Source organism: Xenopus tropicalis, chromosome 3, assembly GCF_000004195.4.
Source record: "Xenopus tropicalis strain Nigerian chromosome 3, UCB_Xtro_10.0, whole genome shotgun sequence".
NCBI classification, from domain to species: Eukaryota; Metazoa; Chordata; class Amphibia; order Anura; family Pipidae; genus Xenopus; species Xenopus tropicalis.
The window spans coordinates 115,144,481-115,162,304 of record NC_030679.2 but is presented as its reverse complement, the minus strand read 5'-3'; the positions used below and the strand labels follow the sequence as shown (position 1 = coordinate 115,162,304).

Below are 17,824 nucleotides of genomic sequence, written 5' to 3'. Positions count from 1 at the left end.
AGGAAGCTACCTAAAATGGCAGCTGCAATCTTAATCAAAAGGAGAAAGCTTCTAAAGCCGTTGGTAATGGTTTCTGCAGAATAAATATACTATTCTAGGTGGCACTAACGTGGCTAATCTTCTCCTTTAACTAGGCTGCCTCCTAGGCTAAATGAGTGCAAATGTATCTGGTCCACTGATACCCGAAAGCCAGTAACCAGAACCAAGCACAGCGAAGATGGAGATGAATGATACATTTTAACACATATTTAAGTGTTTGAAGAAAAATATAACACAAGCATATGATTTAAGAGGAATTTCAAATGGTGAAAATAAATGAGCTGCTAATCTCATGAGCTGCTAGGGTCATTTTATGTTTGTATAACTTGCTAGAGGGGATTCTGACTGTGAATGCTAAATAAAACATTTTGCTTGATTTTCGGTAAAAAAAAAAAAAAACAAAAAACAAAAGCCGCCCCCAATTTTACAGAAGGCTCTTGGAGATTCTGGAAACCCTGGTGACAAACACCAATATTAATGTAGTCAAATACTTAGGGGTATTATATTATCATGCTGTGTAAAAAGTGAAGTGAAACAGTGCTGGTGATAATGCTCATAGCAGCCAATCAGATGCTTTGTTTTGGTTTTCTAACTGTTGAAATCTAATTGCTGATTGGTTGCCCAGGGCAACATCACCAGTAATTCTTCACTTCACTTTTTACACAGCATGATAAATATTCCCCTCAGTGTTCAGTCAAACTAAACTCAGCCCCTTAAAGGAACAGAAACACCAAATATTAAAGTGGTTTAAAGTAATTAAAATACAGTGTACTGTAATGGTAAAAATGGTGTTTTTGCTTTAGAAACATAACTATAATAGATATTAACAAGCTGCTGTGTATCCATTGGGGAAGACATTGAAAAAAAGATAAAGGCACAGGTTTATTTAACAGATAAGCTGTGTAGAATATAATGGGTTTAGATTAACAGGGATTCATATGGCATTCATTGCTTTCTATGGAACAACATACCGAAAGCCTCTCTCAGATAAAATAGAACATTGGTTGCCAGGAAATAGCTATTTGTAGGTGCAAACTTTAAATGTAAAAAAATCCAAAATTTTTAGTTTTTGGTGTTACTCCTAAGTCATATGACATATTAAGTTTTAGAAAGTTAAGCTAATATATACATGTAAGTGCTTTAATATATGCCCCTTAACCAATTTTTATGCCAGAGCCTTAAGGTGCCCATACACGGGCCGACTATAGCTGCCGATATCGGTCCCTTGGACCGATTCGGCAGCTAATCGGCCCGTGTATGGGCAGAACAGAGCTGCCTGGCCGACCGATATCTGGCCTGAAATTCGCCAGATCTCGATCGGCCAGGTTAGAAAATCCGGTCGGATCAGGGACCGCATTGGCTCGTTGATGCGGTCCCCGAACCGACTGCCCCATAAGCTCAAATGTAATCCGATCGTTTGGCCCCAGGGCCAAACGATCGGATTATTTTTTTTTAAAGCAGCTTGCTACCCGATATCGCCCACCCGTAGGATCTTATAGTGTATGGGCACCTTTACTAAGCTCACTGTGCTGTGTTGCCAAGCAACCCAAAAACACAAAATCTACAGAACTGGCAAGGTATCAGCAACACACGCTGTCACACACAGGGTTAAATATGCAACAGGGCTGATGGAATATTCCGATACAAATCACTGCTGGGGCACATTCCCACTGGGGAACATTATTATTGGATTAAAACACTATATAATCACCATCATGCTGCCAGTATTTAGCAAAACTCAGCTGCTTCAAAACTTTATAACAGCCTTTGGAATTTTATCAGTTGTTACTGCATATGCAACTTCCCCAATATAAACTGGTCATTTCAACAGCTGAAACTGCTGACCAATGATACTTATAAATCAGGGAGCTTTTAACATCTCCATTACATCCCTGGTGGTTTGGCATACTTACCAGTAATGCATCAGAGCTGCAGCCTAGCTGAAATGAAATACATAAAAGAAAATCCTGGCTAAAATCATATATCATAAAACAATGTTGATTGATTTTTCACCTCCCTGTGGCTTTCTTGATTAATCTAGAAACACACAGAGGGAGAAATAGACTTTATTGGATAACCCACTGGGAAGGAAAGGGAAATGTAACTCAGAGATGCCCATGTCGGAAATAATAAAAGTCTCCCATAATACAACAGAAGTCCTCGAATTCCACAAAGTCAGGAAGTATCAGAGGTGGATCTTCTAGATAGCAGACCACTTCAAGGCATGGGAAAGAGGAGCCCGTTAGAAACTGGAAGATGAACCAATGGTAGCAACCAAAATACACATCAACTTAGCAAGTCAAACGTCTGCAGACACTGGGTTGAGCAGCAATAAGCCACAAAGCTAACAGCAGTCCTCCTGTGACAATAAACAAAGAATAGCTGTTGATAATCTAGTCTGTAACAAGTGCTACCCCTCCCACCTTTGCTGAAAATCCATAACTTCATATTAGACCTTCTAGTTTTTAATAAAGCATATATTTCATTCTATTACTTTATGGCCTGTTAAACAATCAGGCTCTTTTAATTGCTCTATATTACTTATTTAAATTTATTCTCTTCAGCTTAAGCATATTCAACCCAGCACTATTACTGGAGTTAACACCTTACTTGTCTCTCCTTTGCAGAATAACTTATTTTCTGTTTTTAGGTCTAAAGGTTATTTGGCTCCTCTGAGATTATTACCCCTGGTGAAGTCCAGCCATAGGCGTCTCTCTCAGCGGAAAGAGCTTTGGATAGACAATGGTAAACATGGATTGACTGCATCGATGGCAGTGTCCAAGAGGGCACTGCAGTAGTTCCAGTAGACTTTTGGGTAGCGAGATAGGAGTTGTGCAACTTAAATCTAAGAGCAAAAGAGGTGGGAAAAGACTCATTATTTTGGCTTAAATTAAATAAATTGATGCTGGAGCAGTGATTCATTTCTTTATCTTAACTTGTTTCAAATGTAATTACACAAAATTATAATTGCTGATGTTCTGAAACAGGAAATAAAATGTACTTTTTCAAACAAAATTTGTAATTATGAATTCAAGGAACAGTGTGCTAGCAAAGGTCTGCATAGTATACGGGTAAACATTTAAATTAAGAGCAAGGTGTTCTACTTGAGCCACATGTCCCACACCACAGACTCAATAAAGGTCTAATTTTTGTCTGTAAAAAAAAACCATGTTCAATATACTTTTCCATAATGCTTCTGCATCACGGCAGCAACACAACATAACCCATGAAGCTTACCCTTTCAATTGTATAAATATTATTTTATATTGGATACCACTTTATGAAAGGGTTTTATTATACTTATTTTCATTAAATCTAGCAATTCAGTCACCTTGGAACTCCTTCATTGTTTCTAGCAGTGTCAGTAAAAGTAATTCCTGGGAGATTCCTTGAGAAGATTCATGACTACTGAACCCAACAGGAAACAACTGGGCTAAAGGTCTCTAGTGACTGAGCAGTCGCACTGCAAGCTTTCAAGATCACCTGGGTCTGTTTCCAGATAGGTTACAAAATGAGAGTCGAAGTACCTTAAACTTATATAGCATGCTACATTACAGGTATAGGATCTGTTATTCAGAATGCTTGGGACCTGGGGTTTTTTGGACACATATTTTAAGTCTACTAAAATATTATTTAAACATTAAAAGAACCCAACAGGAATGCCTGTATATACTACATTACACAGATCTGTGATGAACACAATAGGTTATGTTGTGTAATGTAGTGCAGCTTTGGGAAAAAAATTAAGTGTGCTGGGAAAGTTATTGTAACTTTCATGATTGCATGGGGGCAAACATTTCCTGGTATTTTTGTGACTATTTCTTTCTGGTAAGCAATAGAAGCTCTATCATACTTTATGGTAGGAATACTAAATATACCCTAATGTCCCTGGTATACATGGGGTTTCACATATGCAGTTTCACTCCAAAATCTGCTTAGTACAATGGCTCTGGGTGGATTCTCAATCTGCGTTTATCCACAGACTGAGAATCTGCCCTGTGTGGCTTCAGCCCAAGGCTAATGCCCCATAGACAGATGGGGCCCGTGATTAATCTCTGTTACTGCAGGAAACTAATCTCTCCGAAATGCCTTGCCACTGACAACAAACTGAATCGCCGGTGGAAAGGCATATGTGTTACTTTTTTTTCCTGAAGTTGTGCAAAGTTTCCTCCTGCAGGAAACTTCAAAGCAGCATGTATGCCTTTCCCCTGACGATCCACCTTGTTGACAGTGGAAAGGTATTTCAAAGAGGTCAGTTGCACACAGTAGCAGAGATTTATTGTGGCTGACTAACCTCTCTGTGGGGCATTAGAAAAAGGCAGCAGTGGACAAAAAGCCAAATAATTAGAGCCACTATCTCATAAAACAATGCAGGATCAGTTACCCTTTACTTAGGTCCTCATTAAGAATTACAGTGAAAGAGAAAAAGCAGGTTAATTAAAGATGGCCATATAGTAAAAGATCAGCTCATTTGGCAAGGTCGATGCTATGCCCAACTGGCCAAACAACTGGATCACGACAGGAATGCAGGCCTTCAGGGCCAGGACCACATCAATCGGCCAATGTGGGCCCTGTCTGACAGTAGCGATCCCCAACTAGTGCTTCATGAATGACATGTTGCTCACCAACTCCTTGGATGTTGCTCCCATTGGTCTTAAAGGAAGTGCTTGGAGGCAAATTTTGGTTGCATACAGAACAGGTATACTGTCAAAAGGTCGTGTTGGCAGCTTAGTGACTGTATAAACTAAACAATAACAATATACAATACAATATAGAATACTATTAAAGCTTGAGTAATTAATGAGATGGTACCATACTAAATGGAGTAAATATGACACATTTTCATAAAATTCATATCAAACATTTTTTACAGTAAAGCCAGTAGATCACCAGGGGGAAAACTATTACGTGGGAGAATTTACTGTTGAAATGAACTGTTATTATAAAGGATGAAAGCGTTTTTTGTGGACTAACATTTATTGTTTGTTGCTTGCATTTCCCGGTCCCTTATGTATTATAGACTCAACATTTCTACTGCGCCGTGGAATATAAATTATTTTTCCTTGCTGCTTCTAAGATTATAGGCGACTGTTACACACCTTGTGGGTATTACATAGCTCCAAATTTATGCTACATAAAGAATTCTGAGACCTGTGCAATTTAAGTAGCAATTCTCAATCCGTTGTTACAGACTGAAGAACTGATTTTCATAGCCTTTCCTCATTGTTTATGTGAAATAATTCAGTTCTTTGTGCCAGCAATGCAACTTCCGCGATTGCGGCGCCGCATATGCCATCCCATCGGCGATTTACATTCAAGCCGGTGGGATGGCATATTGGGGAGATTAGTCGCCCGTGATAAGGGAGATGCAGGTGACTAATCTGCCCGTCTGCCACGGCCCTTATGCAACATAGGGTAGATTCTTGGCCTGCGGATAAACACAGGCTGAAAATCAGCCACTATCAGTCCTGTGCTTGCACCCAAGCTGGTTTGGCCTGGGCATAGGCTGACAGAGCATGAGTATGCATTTTGGCACCAAAATCTGCTCTGTGTTCCTGCACCGAGGACTATGCAATGGTTCCAGGTGAAGGTATATGATAAGGCTGATCCCAGAGTTGTGGCTGATTCTCTTCCTCTGTTAAATAATTAAATGTATGAAATGTTTTACTAAAACAGGGTATAAATATGTGTTGATTATATTTATGTGAGGAAAAGCATACTTAGTCATTTTTTTCATCTACCGCCAAGTCCTGAGTGGCCCAATGCTTCTTTTAATATCTCTTGTTGGCTAAGGGAAAAAAGGAATCATGCTCAGGGTTTATACTTACCTTGTAGAAATGAGCAGAAGATAGCATGGAGGGAACGCAGTGCAAGCTCCTGGAGGGGAAGCACAAAATCCGTTGCAGAACCAATAGACTTTACCTCAGCAGGGACATGGATGCTAAGCTGCCCAGAGGTAAAAGATAGCAGCTTGTTCTCTGTAAGAGGCACTGGTGATCCACAGCTGTCACAGGTTAAAAAAATATAAATGACTGCAGAAAAACAAATAACTGCATAGCAGAACACAAATTTGTATCATTATTCAACAAGATACGTTTATTTTATTGCAGAGGATGTGATCATGTGGGACTTTGGAAAGCTCCGAGATAAAGGGTAAACTTACTTTACTAAGTTAAAGAAGGCAGTGCGAGTGTAGACAAATCACAGACAAGGGCAAGAGTAATATTAATGCTAGAAGTCACAGAAGTGAAAGCCTGCAGCTAATTCAATATTTGATCAAATGAGTGTGGCTACATCTAAGTCACTACATAGTCTTATGTGGGTCCAGCTTACCCGCTGCAGCCAATCACTTTATTGTACAGGTAGGAGGGAAGGCCTTTTAGCTGAACATTATTGTCCACATACACATACTGCAGCTCCCGAGATCTTCCCAGATCTGAGTAACAAAATAAAAGGAGATCAGATAAAGACTTGACTAAAATACTACCACAGCAAATCTAATAACTTACATATCTCACCAAACCATGGGCCACCAGCTTAGCAGGTTTCCAGGAAAGCAATTCAGCAGAAGCTGCCTAAAATTGCTAAAAAACTTTAAAGGAGAAGCAAAGCCTCCATGAAAAATATTTCCTTTTATCCCAATGCACAGACCTCTGTACCCCTCCCCAACAGCATTACTCCCAAGTTCCCCAACTGAAGGTCGACTTTCCCTGCAGTGTATAAAGACAGAAGCTGACGAGTTTTAATATTTTCTGCTGCTTGTCAATTCCCTGCATCCCCAGTCCCTAAGAAATATAGACAAATGGTTTTACCTTCCCCCTCCAGATATATCCAGTAAACATAGGACTGAAATATCCTGACAGCAGGATTTAGACGAAGAGATATCACAGTACATTATCCCTTGCTTGTGGAAAACAATCCTAGTTCTCTCATCACATTACGGCCCTGCCGGCTCCCTGGCTGGTGCCCAATTCATGATTTTTTATCACTGGAGCTCAGATGTTGGCAGCTGCAGTTCTATTGTCTGGAGAGCAGCATGTGTGATTTACATGGAGACACAGACTGGACTAGTGCCGATGGCCAAACTCGCACAAGCCCAAATAAGGGAACTTCTTTTAGCTGCTCAGAAGGGAAGGAACTAGACAATGACTGTACTACAGACACCCTTGCCAAAAGAAAATGAAAGGGAAGACAATCTTTTGCACACAGGGCAATTTCAAGTGGCTCTTAAAGGAAGAGGAAACAGTAGTTAAGCAAAGAGGAAAAGAACAAGAACAATAAAGACTGATGTCTTTTCTATAGTACATGTATATAACAGCATCACCCAGAGAGTTTCGTTACCTCTGCTGAAAACTGGGTTATTACACTGAAACCTTGTTACAAACAAGTTTCCTCTAAACTACCTTCATTTATTTTATGTCACCTTTATTGCCACAGGCAATACACAAGTAAAACACCCATCCATTAAGACACAGGGACAGTTGCTATACAGTAGGGTGCCCAGATGACTTGAAAATTCAGGGACATGTCTAATAAATACATGTTGCATGGTAACTGTATGTTAATTAAACTACAATCATCCTAACCCTGCTGGCTGGATTTTTTGATGTGTCCCTGAATTTTCAAGTGATCTGGTCACCCTACTATATAGGGATCTTAATGAGTCCTATTTTTAGAAAGACACTAGCACCAGTAGTTATTTACCTTTACAGGTCAATTACGCAGGCCTGCATTTGTTTACCTAAAGAGAAAACTAGCATTTCATGTAGTATGTACAGCTCATATATGTAATATCATTAAATGCATAAAATAAGAAACAAAACACAAACCAAAGCACTTCCTGTAACTAATAACAAGGATTTCCCAGTCCCAAACCAGCTAATACCAGGATTTACTGGCCAAAGGAACACAGAAAGCACCAGTATCAATTAGCATTTCTTTACCAGCTTTTTTCCACAGCTATTCTACATACATGCATAAAAACATACACACAGATACACACCGGTTGCAGAGGTCTGTAAGCACTGGTTAGCCTGTTGTACAATGAAACCAAGGGCTATAATGATAACAATGAAAGAAGAGAAGTATTCCCCATCTCTTCTGGCTTAGTAGCAAGGTGTCCTGACCAGCATTTTTCACTTTCGACGATATAATAAATAATAGTGATGCCCAGTAAATCAGTAAATGCCTTATTGCCATTTCTTACATAAAAACTAAAGTACCAAGCAGTCCTCAACCATGATAAAGGGCAGTCATACTAGGCCACATAAATCTAGGGGCTTATAAAAAAGTATAAAAAAAAAAAGAAGTATAAAAAGAAGAAATTTGGTATACTTTCTGTAAGATTAACAACTGTTATATAATTTCTGTATTAGCTCTGTGTATTTGTTTTATACACAGTCAACATCCCCTCATGGGATAACAGTGATGAATAAAATATTTCAATTGGTAAGCTTAATGTATTTTCATGTAAATATTTAAAATTTCTATTATTAATAAAAACCTTCTGGGAATGAAAGCTATATTCTGGTAACTTATTTCTAAACTTTGGAGGGTTATTCTGTACAATAAAATATATCTTAACTGTAAAAGTAACCATGCTTTGGCCAAGATAGAGTACATGTACTGTGACAGACAAAGTGCAGATTCGTATTTAGATTGAGATAGGCTCTGGCAGTGATTATATTGAGCTATTTGTCCTCATATTCCAGTACTTCTTCATATAATCTACACTGTACTTTGACCTGTGTCTCCTTTCTAATAAACCCATCCTGTTCTCACCTACAACATTTTCATCAATCTTCTGTCTGTCTCAATTCCCATCCATGGCCTGCCCCCCTTTCCTTCAAACCTTAAATATCCACCAGTTTAAGGATGCTGGACACACCCTGGCTTTTCCAAAGTCAGCATTCCATAAATGATAGTCACCAAACTTCAACTATGTGTCAGCTTGGATTCCCCCACAAGAAACAAATGATGAATGCTCACCCAGTGCCACCCCCACCCACCTATGGGTGTCTACTATCTCATATTTGTATATGTTAAGAAGTGGCTTTAAACCAATCTACTCTTCTATTCAGTGCTCGCAATCCACTTACGCCAGGGGTCCCCAACCTTTCTTACTCGTGAGGCACAGTCAAATGTAAAAAGACTTGGTGAGCAACACAAGCATCATAAAAGTTCATGGAGGTGCCAAATAAGGGCTAAGATTGGCTATCAGGTAGTCTCTATGCACACTGTCAGCTTACAGGAAGCTTTATTTGGTAGTAAATCTTGTATTTATTCAACCAACACTTGCTACCAAGTCAGGAATTCAAAAATAACTACCTGGTTTTGGGGCACTAAGAGCAACATTCAAGGGGTTAGGGAGCAACATGTTGCTCACAAGCCACTGGTTGGGGATCCCTGACTTACGCTATCCATATTTACTCTGTTGCCCAACAAACCAGACATTCCTCAGCTTCACAGTAAATATATTTAGACAATGTATACAAAATTAAATTTTATACAAATCTGCAGTGGCATGGAAATAATGAACCATCAAGACATTTATGTTTATGCACTGCTGGGAAACACAGTCATACTGTGTAATGTCAAAAGGTATTTCTTCATTCTATTTACTGCACTAGACCCTAAAAAGGGAAAGACACAGTTAGATTTAGGCAAATGCTTTCCTGTGCACCTATATGAAACTCTCCCATTAATATGTCTACAATGGATCACTATGTTCAAGGATCGTTGTTTTTATGAGAGACCGTAATGTGTTACCAGCACATTAAATGATAAATAGTGCTTTATAAGGGATGCCACTGCTTTTGTTCATAATGACCCCAACTCACCTAATGGTAGAGATGCTAGGCGGTTTCCTGCCATGGAGAGCTCATTGAGGCTAGCTAGCTGACAGAGCTGCCGTGGAATACTGCATAGCAGGTTTCGATCTACCGTCAGGTACTGCAGAGACTGACACTGGTATAACTTCTCTGGCAAACTCACCAAGTGGTTTGTTGATAAATCCAAGGTTTGCAGTTCCTTTAGCTTTCCAATTTCTGCAAAAATACAGTTCAAAATACAAAAAAAAAAAAAAGTGAGGCAAACAATGCAACAACCACTGCAATTAAATGTTTTTAGAATAAATGATGCCACCCTTATGTCTAAGATTCTCATTCATCCAGGCCATGGTAGACAGTATCTAGTAGAATTAACTGAATAAGTTCAATGGAACCACTGTGATTAGATGTCTGTGACTGTACTACATTCAAGGGTTTAAATGCTGGAGAATTCCCTACCACCGCTGTCTTTAAGCTGTGGAGAAGTTGTTAGAATTTATAACATCAGTGTTTTACACCCTCATTTACTGCCAGGATTTCAAATCATGGATAAAGAGAGGAACTGTTGTGCAGTTGGATTGCAGCATATAAAATGGTATTTATTTATACCTGAAGGAAAAGATGACTGCGAAAGGTTTATTAGGGGTTTCTAAGTTATGCAAGGCTCTTTTTGGTTGGGAAGCTGGAGTTCCCCTTTAAAATTATAAAAAAAAAAAAAAAGCAGACCACAAAGATGCCTAACATAATGTAAGTTTGCAAGCAATAAACACATTACTGTTGTATAATTATTTATTTATTAAAAAGGTGAAACTAGGAATTTTCACCTTGTATTTTGTTCTACTCTCTCCCTACTCAATGCCAACATTTAGTCCCTAACCTTTAATGGGAACTCCCCTTATTTTTTGTTTAAAGTGCTATCTGCAACAAACATCTGTCCACTTGAGAACTTTCAGGTTGCTATGGCCCATGAACCTGACAACCTGCTGACTTGTGGAGAAGTCAGATAATTTTATACTTCATCCCTTTTAACAACAATACAATTTCTAATTTGGTCCTTTACCTTTAAAAGTTCTTGTGCTTCACATACTACATGACTTCTCTTGTGTCCCCTATCTTCTTGGACATTCCCAACATTCCTTAGCCAGCCACTGCCTTTCATCAACACCTACTTTCACTGCTGTATCCTATCAAAAATCTCTCTCTCTTTCTGAATGTTTCTTCTCTCTGCTGTAGTATTTGCAAAACAATCTCAAGAACAGCAGCTATTACTCATCATTTGCGTTAACACAACCATTTGTATGCAGGCTTTCCTCTTATAAAGACCTGGAGCAGGCTGAGTACATTAAAGTGAACATACTAAATAGATTCTTGTAGGAATGTGATAAATGAGGTAACACTGGCCCAGATCTAATCATAGCTACTAATCAGATATTTGCTTTCAAATATGTGACCTACTGATTGGTTGCTGTTGGCGACTAGAGCTTGTACAAAACACTGAAAACACACTATACCCTCCAATGTTAAACGGAGTACAACCTTACACAGAGCAATATGTTGGTAACTAGATCCATAGTAAACCTTGCACCTTTATTAAACAATCCCTACAGTATCATCATCATGGATTATGAAAAGGGTGTCTACAATGGAATATATAGGGACTATGGCACAAAGTAAATTGGTGTGAGTAGGAACTGACTTGAAGTTTTCCTCTTGCCTACATGAATTCTTAATATGCCACCACCCTAACTGACTTCTGATAAAGGACTAATAAGCAAATACTGGACACTTTTGCTTTCACTGTTTAAATATTAAAAAGCAATCAGCACCCCCACACTGATAATGGTTATGGAGTGACAATGATTCTATACAGTTACAGTCAGCATGCTGATTTGCATAATTATCCTAAGTCTCTATACCCTCAGGATAGATATACTGCAGGGCATAACTATCCATGTTCATTATCTATTCCAAGATAATAGCCTGCTGTGTAACGAATGTCTTCATTGGAATAATGTACTTTCAGTAATTATAATTTTCACATGTGTAACTAATAATTATTTTGTGCTTTAATTATGTAGTTACGTATCTGTACTCTGATAATGGACTCTCGGCTGTACAATTAATAATGGACAGTAAGTATGCAGTGATAAAAGGCATGTTGCACCATGCAGTAATATAAATACATTGCCTGGTACACGGTGAAGCCTACATTTCTGTCTGCTGAACAAAAAGGCTGATAATGAATCAGAATACGGCATCCAAAAGTACTCGAGTTGCTGCGGTGCTACAAGGCAAGGCAGGAGGGAAGGGAAGCTGGAGTTTTACAAGCGGTAAAATGTTGAGTAAAGTGTTGTTTGCTAAAATGACAATAGCTAAAGCTGTACTGAAATGGCAAACTTCTCCATTAGCAGAAAACAATAATTATGAGAGTTATTGATTTTCACATTCAGAATTGGCAATAGAAATTCCTAAAAAAAACCTCCTGGGCATAGTACCTAATTATGCCACATTATTGCTTTTAGGAATAGAAATGAATAGAGAGTGGAGGAATTTCACTATGGCAAGCTCTAAATTCATTCTTTGAGATATCTGCCCCTTTGTTTTCATACATACCTGTCACACAAACAGGTTTCATACATTGTTACTGTAGAAAAAACATTTTCAAGTGAGAGATGTAGCACTTTGGAAACATAATAATGGAATACTCAAACCTACATTAGAATACTGCAATTTGGAGAGCTGGTTTGAAAACAGAATGGTGCACAAAGATCATAGGGCTGGTAATTGTAGGAAGCATTTTTTAAGCATGTCTGTTATCAAACTGATGCCATACTCCATAGCGAAAAACACATAAGTGTGTGTATGTACATGGTGGTCTGTTCAACCCCCTCCCACATAGCATATAGCACAGGAAACGCTGGGGATTTTGCCAGTGTTCTTTATTAGATGCACCTGTTTTGTGGTTAGAAAAAAAACACAGAAAACTTGGATGTAAATTTCTGATAAGAGCAATGTAACACTATGAAAAACTTCTCTTCCAGTCTCTTGCACTCTCTGTCTGACACAAGATGCAGCCGAGTTAAAACAACTGCCAGGAAGTCAGATTCTACCTGTCCGGTTGCTATATTATTCACAAAGCATTTCCTTTAAATACCTTTCTTGTGACGTGCTTTAATGTAAGCCCCATCATTACAAGAAATGATCAAAGACAAAAGTTATGTCATGAGAAATAACAGGCAGCAATGAACGTCACAGTTGTGGTATACAATAAATGCCCAAGAGGCAGATGAACCCTTTTACCTGGCGGTAGGAATTTCAGCCGGTTGTTGGTCAGGCGTAAATGTCGCAGTGATTTAAGTCTCCCAATGTCCGGGCACAGGATTTCCAGAGCATTGTTACTTAGGTCTAAAGACTGCAGCTTTACCAGGGAGCCAATGGCTGTATATATAAAGACAAAACATGTTGCTACATTTGTTCTCATGCAAGGCTTTGTTTTAAAAAGGATAAAAAACAGAAGAGAAAGCCCTGCCATCCATATCAGTAAAGGTGCACAATGACCAATGCATTTAAATAGCCTTACATATTCTGACATTTTCCTGCAGAACTGTGCTTAGTACAGGGAATAACCACTCCCTTACAGTTTTGTGGTAGCTTTCTGTACATGCTATGCATAAAACCAGAGAATTGTCTCTGCTGTAAAATATTTCATTTATTAGGGCCGATTCACTAAAGTGCGTTAAAATGTGCACTATTTATAGCATGCGGTAACATTTTTATCACGTCTTAATTTTTGCGACTTAATGCACGATTCACTAAAAGCATACTTGCGTTAAGTTATGCGCGATACTGCATGCGTTATTTTAGTCGCGAAAACTATTTTTGTGCGGGATTTGACAGTACATGCGCTAATCAACGCCCCGTGTATAAATAGTCGCCGCATATAAATAGTAGCCGTATATAGTCGTGTGAATAAACGCACGCCATGTTAGCCATACATGCCAATACTTGCAGAAAATTATTGTACTGAAAATGACCATTTCCCTGCAAACTGGAGGCTGCATCACTCTAGGGCCAACACAGACTTGAATAAATCCTACTGCAAAGTCCATATTGTGTTGCCAAAAGCTCATTAACTGTACTTTTCTATAATTACCGCCTGCCTCAAGTGTTAATTTTCGCATAGACTAATGAGATATTTAGCGCGTCTAAGTGTTTGTGAATCATGCGTTAGTGTTATTTCGGCGCGCAATTTAACGCATGTGTTAAAATTAACACATGCGGTTGTGCGTAAATTAACGCAGGCGATGTGCGACTTAACGCACACGGTAATACTGTAGTAAATCGTGCGTCAATTTTCGTGTCTATTTTAACGCAAAAAAGCGTGCAATAAAAATTAACGCACTTTAGTGAATCTATTCAACTGAACATATCCTTTAAAACCCTCAGACCAAGCCCCCTGTGCTGCCAGTCTCCTTCTGGGGCATTATTACACAATATGAGGGGACAGGAACGGTTGTGGCCTGTCAGTCCTCTAGCAGCTTGGGTGCTTGCAGAACATTCTATTAGCCAAATATAAAATACATGCAGAAATCAACACTTAGGCTATTTTAAACTGGCAGTAGACCACCTTTTTCAACAACAGTTTGATACATAGGGCCTTTAGAGAGCGGAAACCCCACTTTTTTTTATGCAAACTGAAATTTACATTTAAACCTTAACCTTGGTACAGGTAGTCCAGTAAATGGCATGGTAATACAGAACTCACCTTCTGGGACAAATACAATGTTATTTGAGTGAAGATACCTGAGGAGGGAAAAATAAGAACAGATGTTACCATTAATGAGTTTGTGCCAGAACATCAGTTTTGCAAGCATGTGAGAACATTAGGAGAGTGAAGGGCAGTGAATAGGTACAGTGGGTCCCAGGGCCAATCATAATAAGGTCACTCATTAACAGGCAATTATACATTTAACTCTTTGCTTGCTTGGTAAGGCCCCGTGCAATGAACTGTAGTAATGCAATAACAAATTTAAGGGACCCTATCATCAATATTATTTATTTTTGGCACAAAGCCCTAGGCAAATATAATTTACCCTTTAAAAATAAAGCCAGTGAATTTCAGACCCAGGCTCTTATGCTCAAGGTGCTTCTTTATCTAAATATTCTTATTTATTTAGAGTGGGCAATGCCTAACAGAGACTACAATTGCATTTCAGCTAAAGGTTTCACTAAAAATGTGACATTAGGAAGACATTTTGTTACTGGAGAATGGTCAGTAGCTCTGTATGCATCCATCTTTATAACAATAACTTTAGCTTGTGTAGCAATTAGGCAGTGTAAAGGAGAGCTGTGCATTGCCTGGTCACCTTCCCTGTACAGACCCTTACCCTTAGTTGTGCCACACAGCTTATCGACATATATATATATATATATATATATATATATATATATATAACAGAATCTACATAGTCTGAAAAAAAAAGTTATTTACTACTTCATGCACTGTTTCTTGTAAAATTAGTAGAAGCAATGGTTATTTCCTGTCCTTCCCTGTTACAGGAAATCACAGCCTAATGTAGAAACAGTGATTAAAGCAAATAAAGGCTTTCCACATGCCCCTGACAAAAATATAACACACACACACTAATATTATATATATATATATATATATATATATATATATATATATATATATATATTTATTTTTTTTTCCAATTAACTATATAGTTTCTATAATGAGGCTTGACTTTTCAACAACAGCTATTCTCATTAGCACAATGATGCCATTAATCTAAAACCATAGCATATCAGGGTGATTCTAGAGGCAAATAAGCAGTATGCTTTACTTTTGAAAAAATTCAAAAAACTTTAAAACTGGGTAACTAGAAAGCATCAAGAATACCAGCTCACTGAAAGCCTAGTAGCCTAGTTTCCACCGTGCCACATCTCAAGGACTATACCATATGCTTAAACTTTATGCATAGTTAAAGCTAATCTCGGGCTAGATCCAAAATGCACACACTAATTATATAGATAGATAGATAGATACAGTGGTGTGAAAAACTATTTGCCCCCTTCCTGATTTCTTATTCTTTTGCATGTTTGTCACACAAAATGTTTCTGATCATCAAACACATTTAACTATTAGTCAAAGATAACACAAGTAAACACAAAATGCAGTTTTTAAATGAGGGTTTTTATTATTTAGGGAGAAAAAAAATCCAAACCTACATGGCCCTGTGTGAAAAAGTAATTGCCCCCTGAACCTAATAACTGGTTGGGCCACCCTTAGCAGCAATAACTGCAATCAAGCGTTTGCGATAACTTGCAACGAGTCTTTTACAGCGCTCTGGAGGAATTTTGGCCCACTCATCTTTGCAGAATTGTTGTAATTCAGCTTTATTTGAGGGTTTTCTAGCATGAACCGCCTTTTTAAGGTCATGCAACAACATCTCAATAGGATTCAGGTCAGGACTTTGACTAGGCCACTCCAAAGTCTTCATTTTGTTTTTCTTCAGCCATTCAGAGGTGGATTTGCTGGTGTGTTTTGGGTCATTGTCCTGCTGCAGCACCCAAGATCACTTCAGCTTGAGTTGACGAACAGATGGCAGGACATTCTCCTTCAGGATTTTTTGGTAGACAGTAGAATTCATGGTTCCATCTATCACAGCAAGCCTTCCAGGTCCTGAAGCAGCAAAACAACCCCAGACCATCACACTACCACCACCATATTTTACTGTTGGTATGATGTTCTTTTTCTGAAATGCTGTGTTACTTTTACACCAGATGTAACGGGACACGCACCTTCCAAAAAGTTCAACTTTTGTCTCGTCGGTCCACAAGATATTTTCCCAAAAGTCTTGGCAATCATTGAGATGTTTTTTAGCAAAATTGAGATGAGCCATAATGTTCTTTTTGCTTAAAAGTGGTTTGCGCCTTGGAAATCTGCCATGCAGGCCGTTTTTGCCCAGTCTCTTTCTTATGGGTGGAGTCGTGAACACTGACCTTAATTGAGGCAAGTGAGGCCTGCAGTTCTTTAGATGTTGTCCTGGGGTCTTTTGTGGCCTCTCGGATGAGTTGTCTCTGCGCTCTTGAGGTAATTTTGGTCGGCCGGCCACTCCTGGGAAGGTTCACCACTGTTCCATGTTTTTGCCATTTGTGGATAATGGCTCTCACTGTGGTTCGCTGGAGTCCCAAAGCTTTAGAAATGGCTTTATAACCTTTACCAGACTGATAGATCTCAATTACTTTTGTTCTCATTTGTTCCTCAATTTCTTTGGATCTTGGCATGATGTCTAGCTTTTGAGGTGCTTTTGGTCTACTTCTCTGTGTCAGGTAGCTCCTATTTAAGTGATTTCTTGATTGAAACAGGTGTGGCAGTAATCAGGCCTGGGGGTGACTACAGAAATTGATATTGAAAATTGAAATTGATAAACCACAGTTAAGTTATTTTTTAACAAGGGGGGCAATCACTTTTTCACACAGGGCCATGTAGATTTGGAGTTTTTTTTCTCCCTTAATAACGTAAACCTTCATTTAAAAACTGCATTTTGTGTTCAATTATGTTATCTTTGACTAATAGTTAACGGTTTTTGATGAGCAGAAACATTTAAGTGTGACAAACATGCAAAAGAATAAGAAATCAGGAAGGGGGCAAATAGTTTTTCACACCACTGTAGATAGATATATAGATAGATATATATATGTCTCTGATGTTTAGGTACTGCTCACACAGGACTTAGGGTTATTTTTCATTTTAGTAAACAGACAACTGATGTTTCGGCTGCAACACCAGCCTTTGTGTACACACACACACACACACACCATATTGAATTTTAGCATACACCCTTCTTTCACTCAAGAGTTACTGCTGGTCTCTCTCTGACTAGTAAATCAACAGTTCTATAAAAAGTTGGTTCCTAAAACAAAAAAATCTGCCCAACAAAACAAAGACTTAA

The 17,824-nt window shown here is 38.6% G+C and overlaps 1 protein-coding gene across 5 annotated transcripts in view; it reads right to left on the bottom strand.

The window, feature by feature from the left end:
• Positions 1–2,036: 2,036 nt before the first annotated feature.
• lrrc28 (leucine rich repeat containing 28) overlaps positions 2,037–17,824 on the bottom strand; it is a 30,655-nt gene continuing 14,867 nt past the window's right edge. For 4 of the 5 annotated variants that reach the window (XM_012958796.3, XM_012958797.3, XM_012958795.3 and 1 more), the window contains 7 exons: positions 14,632–14,669; positions 13,167–13,304; positions 9,879–10,085; positions 6,373–6,475; positions 5,868–6,043; positions 2,725–2,884; positions 2,037–2,398 (listed from right to left, as the gene is read on the bottom strand). In XM_012958796.3, coding sequence (XP_012814250.1) covers positions 2,326–2,398; positions 2,725–2,884; positions 5,868–6,043; positions 6,373–6,475; positions 9,879–10,085; positions 13,167–13,304; positions 14,632–14,669 — 895 coding nt within the window. In that variant the 3' untranslated portion in view covers positions 2,037–2,325. The remainder of the gene's footprint in view (positions 2,399–2,724; positions 2,885–5,867; positions 6,044–6,372; positions 6,476–9,878; positions 10,086–13,166; positions 13,305–14,631; positions 14,670–17,824) is intronic. The other variant, NM_001005442.1, reaches the window with a different exon arrangement.